This window comes from Dendronephthya gigantea, unplaced genomic scaffold, assembly GCF_004324835.1.
Source record: "Dendronephthya gigantea isolate DGI-Jeju-01 unplaced genomic scaffold, DenGig_1.0 000045F, whole genome shotgun sequence".
Classification (NCBI taxonomy): domain Eukaryota; kingdom Metazoa; phylum Cnidaria; class Anthozoa; order Malacalcyonacea; family Nephtheidae; genus Dendronephthya; species Dendronephthya gigantea.
In genome coordinates, this window is record NW_021163055.1 from 822,417 (window position 1) to 841,547 (window position 19,131).

General features: G+C 38.4%; 3 protein-coding genes across 4 annotated transcripts; 1 reads left to right on the forward strand and 2 right to left on the reverse strand.

Annotated features, from left to right (window-relative positions):
• Nucleotides 1-1,613: 1,613 nt before the first annotated feature.
• LOC114527438 (adenylate kinase-like) lies at nucleotides 1,614-4,424 on the reverse strand. 2 transcript variants are annotated; one of them, XM_028549083.1, is made up of 6 exons: nucleotides 4,198-4,424; nucleotides 3,370-3,415; nucleotides 2,687-2,877; nucleotides 2,457-2,551; nucleotides 2,057-2,129; nucleotides 1,614-1,980 (listed from the first exon to the last, which is right to left on the reverse strand). In XM_028549083.1, exons 1-6 carry the CDS (start codon nucleotides 4,387-4,389, stop codon nucleotides 1,777-1,779), a joined length of 801 nt encoding a protein of 266 aa, XP_028404884.1. In that variant the 5' UTR covers nucleotides 4,390-4,424; the 3' UTR covers nucleotides 1,614-1,776. The 2 variants fall into 2 exon arrangements, with proteins under 2 accessions (XP_028404884.1, XP_028404885.1); XM_028549084.1 differs by lacking the exon at nucleotides 4,198-4,424 and adding an exon at nucleotides 3,532-3,729.
• Nucleotides 4,425-4,528: 104 nt separating this feature from the next.
• Nucleotides 4,529-8,896, forward strand: LOC114527437 (vicilin-like seed storage protein At2g18540). Its single transcript, XM_028549082.1, has 3 exons — nucleotides 4,529-6,518; nucleotides 8,038-8,142; nucleotides 8,281-8,896. Exons 1-3 carry the CDS (start codon nucleotides 6,300-6,302, stop codon nucleotides 8,773-8,775), a joined length of 819 nt encoding a protein of 272 aa, XP_028404883.1. The 5' UTR covers nucleotides 4,529-6,299; the 3' UTR covers nucleotides 8,776-8,896.
• A 43-nt stretch (nucleotides 8,897-8,939) lies between these two features.
• On the reverse strand, nucleotides 8,940-17,265 carry LOC114527692 (DNA annealing helicase and endonuclease ZRANB3-like). The gene is made up of 20 exons (XM_028549399.1): nucleotides 17,168-17,265; nucleotides 16,818-16,836; nucleotides 16,565-16,743; nucleotides 15,819-16,053; nucleotides 15,333-15,457; nucleotides 15,139-15,211; nucleotides 14,997-15,068; nucleotides 14,750-14,896; nucleotides 14,460-14,627; nucleotides 13,915-13,986; nucleotides 13,611-13,790; nucleotides 13,329-13,484; nucleotides 13,024-13,146; nucleotides 11,028-12,830; nucleotides 10,529-10,744; nucleotides 10,354-10,395; nucleotides 10,114-10,231; nucleotides 9,858-10,036; nucleotides 9,517-9,726; nucleotides 8,940-9,396 (listed from the first exon to the last, which is right to left on the reverse strand). Exons 1-20 carry the CDS (start codon nucleotides 17,263-17,265, stop codon nucleotides 9,214-9,216), a joined length of 4,398 nt encoding a protein of 1,465 aa, XP_028405200.1. The 3' UTR covers nucleotides 8,940-9,213.
• Nucleotides 17,266-19,131: the final 1,866 nt, after the last annotated feature.

Sequence of the window (19,131 nt, forward strand, 5' to 3'; positions counted from 1 at the left end):
TCCTTTAAACTTAAAATACGAGTCATATAAAACTAGACAACAATTTGTGGTGATATTTCGAATTTATGTGCATGTACAACATATATTTAGTTTACAAGATGATCAGTATTTTCCTGAGCATGGTTTTTCCTATAAACTTTACAAGCGTCACGAAGTGGATTTCCAAATTTTTACGTTCATTTCATCGAGTATCATTCACGACGTCAAAAGGACGTGACAAGATAAATTTTCAGAAAAGGGTTTGGTCTTAGAAATCCTTAACGTTCCCCCACAAACCATGTTCCTCTACGTAAATCCAGAAATTTTAAAGGAAGACGTTTTGATGTCATGTAAATGACATGGCATTTTACAGATGACATTGATTGCCTTGGACCGCGCGTTTCAGAACATCTGAAGACACTGGGAACCAGGATTTTGTACGACAAAGAACGTGTCAAATCCGTCATAAAATCAACGCTGTAAATCGTCCGAAAATAAAGAGTTTAAAATAGAAATAATTAAAGTTCAAAATAAAATAAATTTATAAGGAAAAGGCGAGTTATTCGCGATAACTAATCCTATCAATGTACCGACGTTACAGATAAACTCACAAACATTTGAAATTGCTTAACCTTTAGACTCTGTCCCTACCAACTGCAATGTCAGTACAAAAATCTGAAACGTTTGAACAAAGATAGCTTGCATTTTTTGCCTTCTTTGAATATTTTCCGATTCCTCAGTCGAGTGTGTGGTCAATATCGGAAGGTAATCTAGAGAGCTTTGAGAGTGTAGGAAAACCCTTATGTCTGTATTGGACTGTAGCCCATGCCGAAACAAAAACCTTTTCTTCTTCAACCTAAAACTTTCATTTTCGGCCGAACCGTATTTGTAGCTTTAAGCAGCTATTTTCTCCAACGATCAATATTTGAATCAACATGTACCACAACAGACTATCCCTCCCCCTCACACACACAATATTCATCCAATACAATAACAGTCGGGATAATTTAATAAATTGTCCCACCCAGGCCACCTCACAAGGCCAAAACGTGTTGATCTGAAAGTCTGCAAGCTTGCACAAAACTCATCTTAATGATATATTAATGAAAGTGTTTCAAAGGTCAACTTTGGATTTCTGTTCAAAGCTTTTGTTTGAGTGTCTTATGTTGAAAGTTTTTCACTTTATGCACAAAAAAGTTTAATCATGTCTTCAAAAACGGAAAATTTAGAAGCAATCTTGCCAAGCATTGGACATTAGCATATGTATCACACATTTCAACCGAATCCTACTCCATCCCATTCGATGTTATCCTACTCTATCCCTTAACAATCATTCCTACTCCTTCTCATACCTATATATCACATTTTATCCTGTCTTAGAATTCAAAAGAATGTCATTGAATTCACCCAGATAAGCTGCATGTTCTCATAATAAAAAATTTAGTTCATTTGCAAGGTGTGTTGGAAGAGAGCTCATTCTCCCTTGAGCTTGTTGGAAGGGGAATTGACATAATGGATTGTAGGATAAGAATATAAAAGCACATTGTCAGTGTTGCATTTGAAGTATTCAACTCCTGGTGAAAACATTTGCATATGAGAAATAATATGAATCAAAATATACATCCTGCAGTAGATTGATTGATTGAGAATTTATTTCCTATGAAAAACATTATCCTAAAATTTCCTGAGCCTGATAAGTTAGTTGAACAAAGTGTCTCAACTGAGCCGTATTTTAAAAAGCTTCACCACAAGTAAATATATTTGGCACTGATACATTGATACATACAGTGTGGTACTCTATTTTGACTTAGCTTGTTTGAAGGTGTCCAAAAGGATCTTGTAGACTTCATCCGGAGACTTTGCTGCATCAATCTTGTGATGGAGACCTCGTTTTCGGTAATAATCAATTAACGGACTCGTTTGTGTGTGGTAAGATTCCAAACGTTTTTTCAATGTTTCAGCATTGTCATCTGACCTCTTCACCAAAGGCTCACCAGTTATCTGAAAACAACAAATAAAGCTTTAAACGTGTTTTTTTTTCTCACGACTTGAAGAAATTCAAAAATGTTTGTCTTACATCATCTTTCATAGCCACTTTAGGAGGGTTAAATTCTTCATGATAAGATCGACCACTTGGCTTATGAAATAATCTAAAATGTAAAAGCATGACAGCTTGAGAGAGTGCACTTCAGCCATCAGGTTCCAATTGAAACTCAACACAATTGTAGATATTCCTAGGGATGGAGGACAAGCCACCTGAGGGCCATTGAGTGGGGTATAAAAACGAACTGTAACAAAATTTAAAATGCATGCTTGTTTAACAAATAAAGAAAATTAGACACAGAGAGTTGTTAGATAGATTATCAGAGCCTCAGATAAGCTTCTGAACTCCCATGTACTAAGTACTAATTTCTGTACATTATTACCCCTCATCCCTCTATTAAACCCCTTCATTCCAAGTAAATCCATTCCCATACCTTCCTGTTATTCGCCTGACAAGTAAAGAATCATCAATAGCAAATTCCACTACTGCATCAAGATTGACTTTACGTTTCTCCAATAACTCATCAAGCTAAAAACAACATAAACAATTGCATTAGCTATTCCGTTGTAGCTTTTGATGTAAAGAATATTTTGCACATGTAATTGAAGCATCATTAGGTACCACCCTGCCAATCCAGTTGCTTAGAGATCAGATATTACTTACTTTCTTAGCCTGGGTGACAGTTCTGGGAAAACCATCCAAAAGAAATCCATTTCTACATTCTGGTTTACTTAAATTATCATCAATCAATTCCACGACAAGTTCGTCACTCACAAGCTGTCCACTCTCTATAACCCCCTTCACTTTCTTGCCAAGATCAGAGCCAGACGCAACCACAGCTCGTAACATGTCGCCTAGAAATGCGTTTTACAATCAACAGGCATCAGATGTAATAAAGTAGGAAAGCATGCAGTATTGCGACTTTTTAGCTTATTAATAATTAAACTATTAATTAACCTCAGTTTTTGGCATAAGAGGGTTGAAAATAGCTTCTAAGTTTGCTCAAGATCAACTGGAACTGATTTTGTGCAGAGACATTGTGACATAATCCTTAGGTATGCCTGAAAGTCATATTTACAATAGGTGAACCCTGTCATGCATCATTTGACACAGAAACAATAAATTCCATTGACGCGTTATCAATTTATCTGAACAATGTTTTGGCTCAAACAAAATCTGTTTTAAAATATAGAAAGTGAAAGACTGTTAAAGCAATCCAATAAATAAATAACATTGCATTAACCTTAGAAAGAAACATCTGCACAAAAATATTGAACAAATGTACATAAGTTTCGTAGAAAAACCCAGTATCAAAACGTAAATATTACGCTAAATATTTTACGAACCCGTAGACAAATGACAGACACAATATTTCTCCGCCAATTTTGGAGCCTAGGAAGAGAAAAAACATATCAAAATATTTGCCATTTAAATACAAAATTACAACATTTAAACTTCCAAAAAGTATCAAATTAAGAGTTCGAAATTTAGCGCAAAATTCCAAGCACCTGTGTGCCTTTTCCGCAAGCTGGTGGACCCAGAAATATCGCTTTTATTCCACTTTCTTCCGCCATCGTGAGCAGATGTTAATGCGAACTTTGCGCAGAAAAGACCTCGAAAGTTTTGCAAGTTATTGAAAGCAGATATTTGCTGAGAATCTGCAAATATCCCTTCGCAGTGTTGACATACAACTACACGATCGGAACACACTCGCGCTGTCATCGGGACGCGTTTGGAAGAAATTTAAATGTTCTTTTTATACACGTGTAATCATATTCGCATGAAATTGCTGATTCAAAGCCATTTTTAACGATTTTTTTTAAATTTCCACTGTATAAATGGCTAAATTATGTTAAAGGAGAATATAGCCACAATTTGCGATCTGTACGACGGTATAAATTTTGATTATAAACAGGCCATGATTGCCGATCTTGGTAATTTGAGATATTCAATAGAACATATTTTAGTAATTACGCTGCTCAAAGTTCAATGAGAGGACAGATTGAGAGTTGCATAATTCGTATTCAAAACTTGATATTTTGCTGGCAATCGCTAGCGGAAAATGGTTTCCATTAGTAAATCACGGTCTTGAAATGATATGACCTGATCTAATTTATCATTCTTTTAAAAACAAAAACTGTTTTAGACGGTGTTTCTGGGATTCTATTGCATACCTGGGTACCTTTACCAGCGCCTGGCGGACCCATAAGAATACCCCGAGTTCCAGCATCGCACGATGTAGAAGACAAACCACTTTTCCTAATCAAATCTTCAACGATCGGCGCCGTATGTTTCCCTCTACCAGGATCAAATTTAACATAAAGTTTTCCCAACCAGCCATTTAACACCCTGATTGTGTCCGCCATGTTTGAAGAGACCTGCACATGTCAGCGGAGTACTTTTCCGGGGTACTTTATGTGTAAATACAACGTAATACCCTATTATCGCATACTTTATTATAGCGCACATCTTAGGCCACCTTAGACCTCCTTATGTATCACCCTAGTGACCCTACACCTCCTTAGTTCTCCTTATATCCACTAAGTCTCCTTATCCCTCTTTACACCTCCAAAGTCTTCCGCTCCCTGAGGACATATCCTTAGACCTCCGTAATCCTTACACTTCCCCCTGATGGAGTCCGACTGGACTATGAACTGACCATGTAGACCATGCACTTTAAACACGTTGTCACGGCCAACCTGGTTATTTTGTAAGATGGAGTACAAGTATGTGGCCTGTATAATAGAGCATGTGATACACAGGGGGTCACATGAAGTAGCTACTCGATGACGCCTCATGGAAAGCGAGGACTTTGTCCAAAGTCCCAACCATACCATATGACTGATATGAAGTACATAAAGTCCATTTCAAAAGGGTAAAACATTGTCAAGATCAACTGAACTACAAAAAATTGCTTGTAGCCGTGTTTTCTGGAGGTGGACAAACCAGGAAACATTGTTTCCTAGCTATATTTTTTGAAGATAGTCAAACCAGAAAACATTGTTTCCTTTCCATTTCCCCATGTCGTACATTTTTAAATTTCAACTAAAGAATAATAAATGTTTCAGCAGGTGAAATGTGGTAATTGTTCAATAAATCAATTCTGACATCAAGAATACTTTTTATCCTTCATCTAACCCTTCAAAGAAGATAGGGAAACAAACTGAGACAGAAGTCGAATGAAATATTTACTGAACGCAGCTGAAACATTAAAATTTAATTCATGAAAATTATTGCTCCAAGTTGAGTTTACATACAGTGATTGAAATCAGAATATCTCAATATTTCTTCCTGTCAATGTGAAACTACGATTGAGCCAGACGTGCGCAGAGAACGGAAAGAATTTGGTACAGTGTTCAAATTCGGTTTCTTAACGTGAACACGTAAAACCGGTCAAATTTCCATCCATTTTTACCGACGGTGTGAACACCTGAACTGGACGGATTCAAGCACGAATCCAAATTCGTCCAGCCCTGAACCGTTAACATCACCTGAGACACAATTGTAATATATTTTCGTGTTGTCTGACAGTAGCAAAACGTGAAGCAATTAATTTCTAGCTTAGCTGTGTTTCGCAAATGAAGACAAACAGAAAATATTTTTCTCAGCTCAGCTTGTGGTAAACTTTATTCAATTTACTGTCTGAAAATAATATTCCCTATTTGTAAACATCTTCAGATAGTACTCAAAATATTTAGTTTACTAAAAATAACGTTTTCAAACCGTTTTGGTCTGGAAACTGCAGCCTGGCAACGCATTAATACATTCTAAATATTTAACCACATATTTCGTGTGAGAGTTGACGAAAACACAAACGGATTTCGCAAGGGGAACTTCACAAATTCCATCTTATTCAAAAAGGATGATGAACGTTATTCATGCATTATTAAAGAACCTCTTAAACTAGAATCACTTAATGAGATATCTAGACAAATAACACTGGGTCGCAAATGAAATTCATAATTTATTAACCAATATTTCTTCCGCAAGAGCATCTAGTCTCGCCGCACTTGGGAAGAAGACTTTGATAAAACTACATACAGAAATCGGGAGCTTAGTGCATTCTTTGAAAGCTATATAAGTTTATCGCACATCATTAGTTATCTTTTTTGAGTAAATCCTGTAAGAAATTGGATTCCTCGCAGATGCCTATAGCTTAGCGCTGGTAAGACAATTCACATTACACAAATAAAGACGATTAACAGGACAAGGGTAGAGCGAGCGCGCCGCCGGTGAGGAGACGAATTGTTTGTAAATATAAAGATTGTAACGAAGCATGGATGCTTCAGAGCATAGTCCACAATCGAAGCGTCATTCATACCCGGTGATCCTGACTTACACAGAGACCCTGAGCGTCTTGAGCGAGAACCAACGGGAGTACAACCGAAAAGAGTCGATAAAGAGAAACAAAACGCCAGTGTTGAATCAAAATGGAAGCGATGAAGAAAGAAGAGAGAAACTCCAGCAAGCTCTTGACTGGCTGACTCAGGAATTAGTAAGTGTAAAGTATTTCATTTTTATTCAAATTTCAAGTTTCACTAATGGGTTTTGCCTCGAGCATCGTAACTCAGAAATCAGAAGGTTGTGAAACTGCAAGGAATTGTCTTCCTCGATATATTTAGTAAATAAACCTTTGGTTGGAGGTTTGAAATGTTGTTAGAGACAGAATAGCCCAGTAAAATAGATATAGAAATTGTTTATGAAGTGCAGAAATGTACAGGATAAAAAGGGAAAATCCACTTTAATTCCGTGAACAAGTGAATTACGACCCGTACGTGTCTATTTGTATTGCATAAGGATGTGAAACAGCGCAGTCAGATGTCACGTCAAAGATGTGTCCAATTTACCTGAAACAAAGCAATGAGCCTTAGCGCAGCAACTCATTTACTTATGAGTGAAAACAGCTAGAGCTTTGAACAGCTTCGTTCTGACTAAAACTAAATTTGGCAATGATATCACTTCAAAACAAAGCAATTATATAAAGACCGCAAGCTGTTTGAGATAAAGATATCGTAATGAAAAACATTAAACCTGTTATTCAAAGAAAATACTTTACGACGTAACTGACTTCTTTATTACGCGAATTCAAACGTATATATGCAAGCAGCCACGGCAAAAAAACTTGACCGAACAATTGCAAGGACAAAGCAACCGAATCGTTTCAAGTTAAGTGGACTTTTATTGCAGGTGTCGAGGAAAACATATCAAACAGAAAGTAAACATGCTCTTGCTGTGACGAGTGGCAAAATACGTCATTGTCTTTAAATTGACAAGCCAAACTATAGATAAATTTCACAAATTGCATGAATCGTGCAGTTTTATAGGAAAACGTCAGCAAATATATAGTAGTATGCTGCATGAGAATAAATGTTTAATGTCCATAGAATTACAAACGAATTATTATATTTTCTTTGACCTTTGTGGTTTCAATGTGGGATGGGAATGCCTAAATTTGCAAAGAGCTTTCATTAACAGCTGAAGATCGTTTGCAAACAACCTTGCACGTTGTTATAAGCAACAATACAACCATAGTTTGGACTTAAATAACATGAAAAGACTGCAACAGAGTGGCGTGATAAATATAGACATAGAATAAATAAGATCATAGATAATAGAAGGTAAACATTGTACTCTAGCAGGTGCTCAAAAGATATGTAAACTGCTTAAATGATTGTTTGGAATAATTGAATTAAGATATGCAGTACAGGGTGTCCCAAACAAGCAATACTACCTACACTAGACCACCACGTTTAAGATATCTTTCTCAGGTAGTTCAGACACAAACCACGACAGCTTATTGTAGAATACTACCTACACTAGACCACCACGTTTAAGATATCTTTCTCAGGTAGTTCAGACACAAACCACGACAGCTTATTGTAGAATACTACCTACACTGGACCACCACGTTTGAGATACCTTTCTCAGGTAGTTCAGACACATCCACAGTTGAACCCAGCGTCCATATTTATAGAAGCTAGTCAAGATCCTAAAATCGATTTTTCACCTTGTAGAAAGACATGTACCACCAAGACAAATTTCTGCTTCGTCAGTTTAATCATTTAAACAGAAGCATTCAGGAATTAAAAGACAAACGGGAGATTAAAGAGGAACCTGAAGTATGAATCATTTTTTATATATAACAAACTTTATATTCATCATCATTTTCATAAGAAAGACTATACCTATTACCTACTGTCAATATTTGCATTGAAGCACGACAAACTATATATACGATCTTGTTGTTGTTTTTATAGACAAAGCCAACTCAAACAAATCGTGAGAAACAAGAAGCACGGCAGAATCCCAAAGCAAAGCTCCAGGTTCCTACCATCGAAGAAGTGAAACCTGCAGAACAAAAGAACACAAGTGGGCCAGTTGTTCGTGGAGAATTCAAACTGGAAGACCTTAAACAAGCTCAAATACGAGAAGCCCAAAAGCGACAGGCGGAATCAAAACTACAAGAGGAATTGAGTAAACAAAAACACGAACTAAAAGTACCGAAGAAGAACAAAAAGAACCACGAATCCAGCAAACAAAAGACACAGGACAATAAGGTGAAACAACAGGAAGAATCGAAACTAGAGAAGAGGTCGCTAAACAGCGAGTATGATTCGGATTATGGTTCAGATCAAAGCGTAGATAAATACGAAGTGGATTGTCTGCAACCGCCGAAAAATATTGCTATTAGCAAGAGTCCCAAGGCTTCGCCAAAACCACAGCGTAATAAACGCTGGTCGTGGTGGAAATAGAGGATAATAGAGGATAATATACTGCTTGCACAGAGATAACTAATGATATAGAGTTGTATCTATGGTTAATGATGGATATACAATTAAAAAAGTGATAAATATATTAGTTTTTAGATAATAAAATTAGAATATAAATAGTTTCGTATGAATTTACGTTTTGGGTCTTTGTACAATTAATAGAAAAAACGGACCGTTTTTCGGTAACTTAAGTTCCCTAACTAACTAATTTTACATTTTATAAACAATGAAATTTCTTTGTGTTTTTTTCAAGTTAAAAAGGCATTTCTTCAGCGTTTATGACTCGCGAACTTTGCAGTAGTTTTGGCAACGATGAATGCCTAAATTTGATACGTTTCATCTGTTTCCGATAACAGGCAATGTAACTTACCAGAACGTGAACCGAATTAACACAAAATTTCATATTTTCACTTCACAAGATCATGAACGAAAGAATGACGCAATATCCGGTATTCCAGCAATCCTTTTTCGATTGGTTCTCAGTCTTTCACGTAGCTCGGCCGTGACACGGCGATGACAAGGAACACAGAGTGTCCTGTAGTTCTCCAGATCACACTCACCACCCCCTTCTACCACCGCTATCACGTGATCTGCCTCCCAAAACTAAAGTCAAAATGAAGTTTAGTTTAGATCTCTTCCTGCATCGGCGGAAACACTGGCTGGATAACAGTTGACCCTTCGAGATAAATATATCTTGCCTTGCAAAAAACAAAAATAATTTACCATTCCTTCCTTGGGATCAACGATCATCTTGTTCAACATCGCAACAGGCAGCGTAAGAAATGATGTCTTTTCCAAACACGTTCGGCGTTCCGCCTTAGGTAGCAGACTCATCGTTCTGTACAGTTCGTGAGCATTACAACCACATTGTTGGCAAACTCCTTTCTCGTCTTGGAAAAGCTTTTCGCGAACTCGCGAGCCACTAACACGACACTAGAGGGAAGAGGATAAGGCTTGCTTATTTCCTGTGATGTGAATAATTTAGGTTTTCCTCCTGTAGCAACACTTGATCAATAAGGATTTAGAACCGACAGTCTTATTAAAGATAAAGATAGTTTCCTAACCTGATACTGGTCTTTGCACTTCTGTGAGCAGAAGCGTTCGTCCCACAAACTGCTGCTGCACTTCGTGTTCACGACATCTTTGCAAAACAAACATAACGGTTGACCGTTCTCGTCAACAGCTTGCATCCAACGTGTTTCCTTACTAACGGCGGCTGAATCCTTGTCCAGCACTGTTCCTCCTGTAGACAGATCATTTTGTAAACGTCTCGTGATCCATGAAGATATTTTACCTGAGTTTTATAGAACATTTTCTAACCTTCAGTTCTTTCATTTATTGTTTTCCCGCCTTGAATACTTCCCTTACGTTTCACACAATGTCGAACACTGCCGTTCTTCTCAACCGCCGCTTCCATCACTTCAGCTTGCAATTTCTCCTAAATCACCAAATTTAACAAGGTTTAAAACGCAAAAAGCACCTGCACTGTACCACCACGTTTGAGATATATTAGGCAGTTCAGTTTAAGTAATATACAAGAACAACAACAACAAAAATTACCTTGGATGGAAAGCGACTTGTACAAACTCTCTCTTCACGGCCCTTCGAGCAAACAGAAAATCATCAGATTTCAAAATTTCCATGAAACTATGGCTCCATATCTTATTTAACCAAGGCTGCACTACCAAGACAGTTCATGCATCTTATATATATAAATTAATTTCATAATATATACCCATTTAATTGCCTGTAAAGCTTCGTGAGGGTCCTCAAATATGATTCCAGCTTTTCGGATTTTTCTTCGTTCATTTTGGGAAAGGCTTTTCCATTTTCTCACAAACCTCGTTATTTGCCTTCTGTTCGATGGCTCAGATAAAATGGTGGAAGTATGTTTAGGCTCTAGGCTCTCCATGTCAGTAATATTCACACTGCAGTTCAATGGTTTGCCACTCTATTGTAGAATATAAACGACAAAAGTTTAGATTCTATAAATAAAGTTAGTTTAGTTCAGGTTTCCTCCTGTAGTAACACTGGATCAATAAGAGATGATCCTTACTGGACCTCTAGGAAGAACAGTTTAGAACTGATAAAGCTATCCAGTATAAATAAAGTTAAGTGTTTAGGTTTCCTCCTGTAGTAACACTGGATCAATAAGAGATGATCCTTACTGGACCTCTAGGAAGAACAGTTTAGAACTGAGAGAGTTATCCAGTAAAAAAAGGAAAAAATCATACCTCATCATACAAGTACACTCGATCCGTATAGTTGCTCAGACGAAACATCAAGTTTTCTATCACCTCCAGCTTCCCTATATGTCCCCCAGTTTCCTCATCTGGTGTGTCAGAGTCCCTCTCATCCTCGATCAGAAGATGACGTAATTCTTTGTACTGCTCTACAAGTGGCTTGCGATCTGTCTTATTGCCATGGCAACACTTGGTACATTTAACGTCATCTCTGAAATAGAATTCCTTGCAATCCTGACACTGCCAACAACCCTCGTCAAGACCCGTCATCGAGTACTCAAGATTCTCACTTTCTTTTCTGAGCCCGCATGCTTCACACTTGCCTGTGCCATCGCCGAAGTTATAATTCTTACATGACGTACACTCCCACCAGTCATCGTCCGCAATATCCTCAAATTCCGTCGCTGTATCTGTCTCGCCAGGTGACGTCATAATCTTGTCTTCGAAAGATGACATCACTTTATCTGGGGAAGATGATGTCATAATCTCGTCCGAGGACTCCTCGGTTGGTGACTCTGTCGCAAATAAATCCACGTCGCTAGAAAATACGTCGCATCTTTTACCCGGTTTAACCGGCTTGTCCGGTTCAACCAACTGGATTTCCGGTTCAACCAGTTGCATTTCAAGTTTGATTTGTCCTCCGAGTTGACGTTTATTAGGTATTTCATCTTCAACCAGTAAATCAGGTTTGACCGGCACTTCAGGTGGAATCGATAATTCAGGTTTGACCAGTAAGTCTGGTTTGGCAGGTAATTCATCTTTACTTTCTGGTGAATTGAGTCCTGCTAAAGTTTCCTTTTTTGAATGAAATATCGAGGAACATTGAGGATAATTAGTACCCTCAATCGTTACATCATCACATCCCTTATTGTCCTTTACGCTCCCTACTGCACACTTTCTATCCTTCCTCATTCCCGGCTTCCTAGAACCAGATTTCTGATCACCAACAGGCGAGAATTTCTCGAAAATTGATTTCTGCTTTCGTGCGACAAACCCATCCGTTGAACATTTGATGTTTGATGTTTTCCTTCGGCTTCTGTACCGTGGTGCATCGCACATCTCACACACTCGCAAGAAATCGTTGTTGTTGAACGTGCAGATGGAACAGGACCAGGTTTTGAAATCGTTTATATCTTCGGCGCTGGTTGGGGCCAAAGGCTCAGGGTTAGTTTGCTTCTTCTGGTATTCTGCCGGCTCGTCATTGGCGGCGATTGGGCTGGATTGTGGCGTGTCTTGAGCACAAATTGGTGTGGAAGGTGCTGAATGTATTTGTTGGACCAGAGAGAGGTCATTGTCACCAGCTTGCTCCTCAAGACTACGTCTAACAGACAAATCTTTATCGATATTTTCTTCATTGACTTCTACAATCACTTTCTTGTTGCTTTTGGCTAATTCAAAACTATTTTCCTCATCGCTTTCAGACGAGAGTCCATCACTTTTATCCTCGCAATCATTCTTCTCAAGTTCCAGCTTGGTCTTGTTCAAAACCCGTGTGTAGGTCGACAGCATATCAATCACCTGTGGACGAACTGGTTCGAAGGATTCGTTCACATCGACCTTGGTCAGCTCGCGGGCGACTTCCCAGGCCATTTCCTGACTTTCTGAAGCATCCACCGTCGCTAGTTTTTGTTTTGTTTTGCGTGTTTTTTTCTTTTCAAGTTTGTAAGTCTTCTTCGTTGTCGATTTCAGGCTGTTCTCATCGTCACTATCAACGATTAAAACTGTGTCTGTCTCAGGTTTTGCCTCGACTACTGTTTCATGAGGACTTTCATCCTCGTCAGATTTTTGTTCTTTCTATAACGACAAGAGTTCACATTTTAGAACTGTTAGCAATATCAAAATTAAGTTCATTTAGTCCAGCTTTCCTCCTGAAAAATCGCTCAATAACTAATAGCCTAGGACAGCTTTATATATTCATTTATCTTGGTTAAAACGGATTCATCGTAATCCATCGTAACCCATCGTAATGCACCGTGATCCATCGTACCTGTGAGGTACTGGGCTCGCTCGACTCTTTCCCATCGTCAGTTTTTCTACATTTCGAAGTCGGAGTATTAAAAAACTCCATCAGTGACCTCTGAAGCGAATCTTGCTTTCGTTTCTTTTGACTCTAAGTAGAAAAAGCCTCGCGAATTACGAGAAATGCCTGGATGAACTTGTCCAACGAAAAAAAGGAACAATTTGTTAAATGATTTGCTCCAGGTGCTCATAGAAACCTCTCAAAATATCCATTGAATCAACTTAACTCGATCGTTTCTAAAGGAGAAATCTACAAAGATTCTCAAAACTCACATGAGTAAATAAAAAATTGTCGTCAGGCACCGCATCGTCTTCGTCCTCCATCACAAACGCTGAAAAAGCTTCAAAAAGCTTCGACTGATTTTCGCTTCCTTCTTCAACATTCATTCCTTGTAACTTGCCATTCAATGCCGTTGTTGTGACGTAAACCTAGAACGAGATGCACAGAAAGAGCTTTCTATATAGCAATCCCAGTTTCCGCTTGGGATAACGCTGGATAAAGAGATACAATTTTGAGTAAAAACGAAACAAGTTTCGGTTCCTTCTTTTGTATACCTTGTTACAGATCATACGCCAAAGAACTTCGTCAATCGTTCCTTTGGCAATAAGATATTGAATGAGAACCGAGTTCTTTTGCCCGATACGATGAACCCTGTCTTCAGCTTGCTCCATAACGCCGGGTGTCCAATGAAGCTCAGCAAAGATTAGGTGATCGGCAGCGGTCAGAGTTATGCCCTAGCAGGTAAACAAAAGTCGGCGATGCAGGGGCGCTGTGCTTGATGCAAGCAGTTGTACTGCATTAAGATTAATAAGTACATTGAATGGCTGTACTTCACTAAGTTTTTATTGCAAATCCTACCGTCGAGGCGGCCAGAATGCTCAAAATAGCAACCCGTGTCGAAGGATCGGTTTGAAACTGATGGACAAGAGACTATGAAACGAGAATAATTGTAAATTCTTGTTATATCACTCATTTCTGATCCACATACGTCAGGAAATGCCATATAATCATTATAACTGGAAAGAGCAATGCCAAAATGAGTAAAATTGCAAAGTTTGGTCGAGGAATGTTGTGAAATTAAAGAATATATAGCCTTACAAAGATTCGTGTATGCTTTTTTGTATTGTGTGTGAAAATTATCCGCACAGCTCTCGGCCAAAATCTGTGCAAATTCCGCGCGTATCTGATACAAAAATTTAGTAGCTACAAACTCTGCGAGGCCAAGGCTGTATTTTCCACATTTTACAACATTTTGCAACCAAACATTGAAACTTTACTAATTGCATGATCCTCCTTCCCGAAATATATCTTGTTTTTGATTTTCTTGTTTCTATATCTATCGAATGCACAAACAGGGCGGTCACAAAGATTGATGAGAAAATACATAAAAGTTAGTTACGTACGCTCCTGAAGGAAGACGGAACGTCGCCAGCTATTCTGATATATTTCACTCGTTTCTTAACAACTTCCACTTCAATTGCCTTCATCACGTCAACGTGATGTGCAAAAACGAGAAATTTCTTTTCTGTGTTATCCAGGATCTCCGCGACGTATTGCCGAACTACCGAAATCTGAGACACGGGAGAAACAATAATAAATAAATTCGGAAAAGCTGACATGTTCAACTGTGTGGTTCCTTAATCTTATGCCGAAGAACAGTCATTTGAGGGGATGATTAGGACAGATAACAAACCTTAGATATTCCAGTTTGTTTATACAGCATAGTTGTCAGTCGGTTTATTTCAGAAAGGGGGTTTATTTGGCTGCGATTTTGAGAGGAATCTATGCCTTTGAGTTGCTTGCAAACACTTCTAAATTCATCAACAACTTTCTCCATTTCCTGTAAGTAATGTAGACAGCAACAGCTCTTGTAGAACAACAATTGTGGGTGAAAAATTAATCAAAGAGTCAAGTGGAATGCTGTTTCTATCCAAATATACCTTTTTGGAATTTGATTCAGCAAGGTCAAATGTGATCTTCTGACGCTGTTTTGCAGGCAATTCTGTCAACACCTGAAATTGTGTAAAAGCTGCTAATGTCTGCTAATGTTGACAGAATGATTGCTCCTACTGTCCTACTTACATCACACTTCAATCTTCTTATCATGACGTTTCTTTTCAACAATTGGTGCAGTTCTTCCAGATTAGATGCACCCCTGACAACATGATCATAGCACAGAGTCAGTAATAATCTACAAAAAACTGAGTGTGGCTCCTGGTTCCTGGTCTAGAAGTAGAACACAACCATTCTGCAGAAATATTTTGCAAATTACCCACCGAGTGTTCCAGCGTTGAGACCTCCAGGCGCCGAAGTGTTCAGTGTGGGCATCACAGTAACGATTTGCAAATTTACTAAATGATCCCAGTAGGTTGGGTTTCAGCACATCAATCTGGACATAAAGCTATAAAAATGACAGGGAATCACAATCAAACCGTAGTTTTATATAAATAGACAAAACACTTCTGGATGCTTCGACCTGAGGGCCTTCGTCAGGAGAGTTAGTATGATACTAACATTTGATATAGGTAATGCTGTTATACCACATTTGATGCTAAGTTGTTTGAAGACGCTGCCACGCTGCTCCTTGGTTATATTGTAGTTTTATATATTACAATTTGAGCAGTGACTGTATACTTTGTGGGTGTATTTGTGATATGTAACAGTACGGTATGGTATAGTCTGATTAGATATAGTGTACTTTAGCCTATTTCCAAAGTTCTGCTTCAATGTTTTAAACACTGGCCAGACAACGGTCTCGTTACCTCCTCGGGCCTGGCAAGAGCTGGTGTTCCAGTGAGAAGTATTGCTCGTTTAGTCTGTTTAACGACTGAAACAAGGGCCTGGGTTCGCACAGCTTTTCTGTTCTTCATGTAATGAGACTCGTCAATGATTGCAACTCCAAATTTTGTTTCTTTTAGACATTTGATCAGCGTGCGTGAGGCAGCGTGACTTAGTAAACCATAACCAACAATTGATATCTTACTTCTTTGTATATTGCTGAAATTGTTAATAATTGAAGTTTAATGGATGGCTAACTCTCTACGGCTTCCAGGACCTCAAGGAAGAACAGTTTAGAACTGATAGAGTTATCCAGTATAAATAAAGTTAGTTTAGTTTAGGTTTCCTCCTGTAGTAAAACTGGATCAACAAGAGATGATCCTTACTGGACTTCTAGGAAGAACAGTTTAGAACTGATAGAGCTATCCAATATAAATAAAGTTAGTTTAGTTTAGGTTTCCTCCTGTAGTAAAACTGGATCAACAAGAGATGATCCTTATTGGACTTCTAGGAAGAACAGTTTAGAACTGATAGAGTTATCCAGTATAAATAAAGTTAGTTTAGTTTAGGTTTCCTCCTGTAGTAAAACTGGATCAACAAGAGATGATCCTTACTGGATCTCTAGGAAGAACAGTTTAGAACTGATAGAGCTATCCGGTATAAATAAAGTTGGTTTAGTTTAGGTTTCTTATTCGGGCAGTATAACACTGATCAATAAAACTATAATTACCTAGCATCAATACAGGATTGAACAAGGTTGATATCATCTGGTTGAATGTCTGGCAGCCATTTCTCAATTTCTTCAATCCAGGGAAAACGCATTGAGGAAGGACATACGATGAGGAGAGGCCATTCATTCTTGTAATAATAGGCGACTGATAAAGCCTGCAATGTCTTTCCCAGACCCATCTAAAGTGGTTATAAGATCGATTTAGAGAGGTTTAATTGTACTGTAATTAAATAAAAAAATCCATATTACTTACCTCATCACCGATCAAACATCTGTTAAATAACACGTGGTTTGAAATGTGGAGATTGCACCGAAAGAGAAATTAGAGAATCATAGAAAAAATCAGATTAAAAATATCATTTGCTTGAATCATAGACCTGCATACAAAAGCTAGCAGCCTAACAGTATATCCTAAACAGTGACAATAAAAGGGATCATCGACGATCGCTAAAAACATCAAATGAAAACAAAATACTGGATGTAAACAATATCACGCAAGGATTTAAAGGTGATGCAAATTTGGCATCTACTTTTCGCGTCGATCTAGCGAGGCTGGCGACGATCGCATTCGATAGAAAGCAAGATATGAACATATTCTCTAACCTTCCGTTCTTAGATATTCCAAAAAGGACGCCTTCTACTTGGAAATCCAACAATGTCTTCGATAGCGCATCTGGCAGAAAGTTTAATCGTGGCGCCATTTTAGATTTAAATTGCGCGAACATGAAAGTAGTGTCCGGGCCCCGACCGCCGCGGCTCATTATTAAGGTGGCACCGTGTTTACCAGAAGCATTTTGCAAACAACAATCCAGTTAATCCTACGATTACGGATTCCCTACTATAGTTTTAACTAACCTTGTATATGAACTATCAACTATTGACAATTCTCAACCTCTTTTAACCTCTCCTTCCTCAAAACGGTCGCGGTGATCAGACTACAAACCCTTGCGAAACATCATTCCATTGTGATGTCATAAATGCGATCATTAGCATACTCGGCGCAAAGCAAGTGCCTTATCGACGTCCATGCCCAAGTACGCACATGTTTCAAGCGCTTGAGGTACTTTCTTCACGACTGGTTAACAATATCTTGAAAAATATATGTTGTGTTGTCAAGTCCATGTTACGAAACAACGGAAACCCGCCAACATGTGTTCATACGATCATCAATATTTCCGTTCTAACACTAACCTCTCCATAAAAAATTCCGAAGAAGGAAGTCGTGACTCAAGCTTAGCCACCTACTCTCACAACCTTACTTCTCAAAAACCCCGCACAGCGCACGCCTACATCTATCGATCATTGTGTTCCAACTGAATACCGGAACATCATAGCTTGTACAGTAATGGCCGTTCAATTTCATGAAGTTGAGGAAACGGTTTTCAGATTCTTTGTGGCTCATTCAAGCACTTCCAAACGATCAAATAACTATAGGTGGTATGCTTCTGCTGAAAACAACGAAAATACAACCAACGCCAGATCCTTTAATTCCCGCGTATTTTTCATTTTCCGGCGAATATGACCATGGTCGTATTTACCATTTTCCGGCGAATATGACCATGGTCGTATTTGCCATTTTCCGGCGAATATGACCATGGTCGTATTTGCCATTTTCCGGCGAATATGACCATGGTCGTATTTGCCATTTTCCGGCGAATATGACCATGGTCGTATTTGCCATTTTCCGGCGAATATGACCATGGTCGATTTTGCCATTTTCCGGCGAAGACGACCAGAGGTTGACACGTCTCACAGACGCTGAATTAAAACTATTCAGAATACATAATCATACATCACACGATTCTCACCCTGGCTGAAAATCAGGGACATGATTGTATGAAACTGTCTTCTGTTGTATACTCGTATTTCGCTAAGATTGCAGACGACCAGGAACCATTTAACAGGGATGTAGTTTCCGTAGGTTATGTCTCCCATAGACATGGGCGCGCAAGTACAGGAATTTTATTAAATACTTGAAAACGTTACGATTCTTCCAGGACGACTGGAACAAGATGCCTTTCGGCGACGCAAGAAGCACATCACGTTTTTCACCCTTTGCGCTAGGCTCTGGTCCGCGTCCGTTAATATAAACCTACCTCCCCCCGGATGCAACTGACCGAGAACGTTCAGCCCAAAAGACAAAAGATGACGTCGTCAAATATGGCGCTATAATATTTAGCCTAGCCATAAGCGACAGTTTTTTGTGTGTGGAATTTGTATTTCTGTAGTTTGCGTTTATGTGAAAATACATTTAAAACCATAAATAACAGGCATATTTTTAATCTTAGCGAAGTATTCTCGGTCGAATGGTGATATATAATAACCATTGCATTATAGGTTATTTTGTTCAAAAAATTTTTACCAAACATACTCATATGCAAGCCTTTAAAATTTCAAATGGTTATTTTTCGATAAAAGTATGTGACAGCGTAAGTCAGAATAAAGGCTAGGGAAAGTCTATTTCTTTAGGCCAGACGAAAGAAAGAATTCAGTTGCCTTTTTATATTCTTTATAGAGTAACTAGATAGAATAACTAACAAAATGAAACAAAGTGTCCATTGATGCTG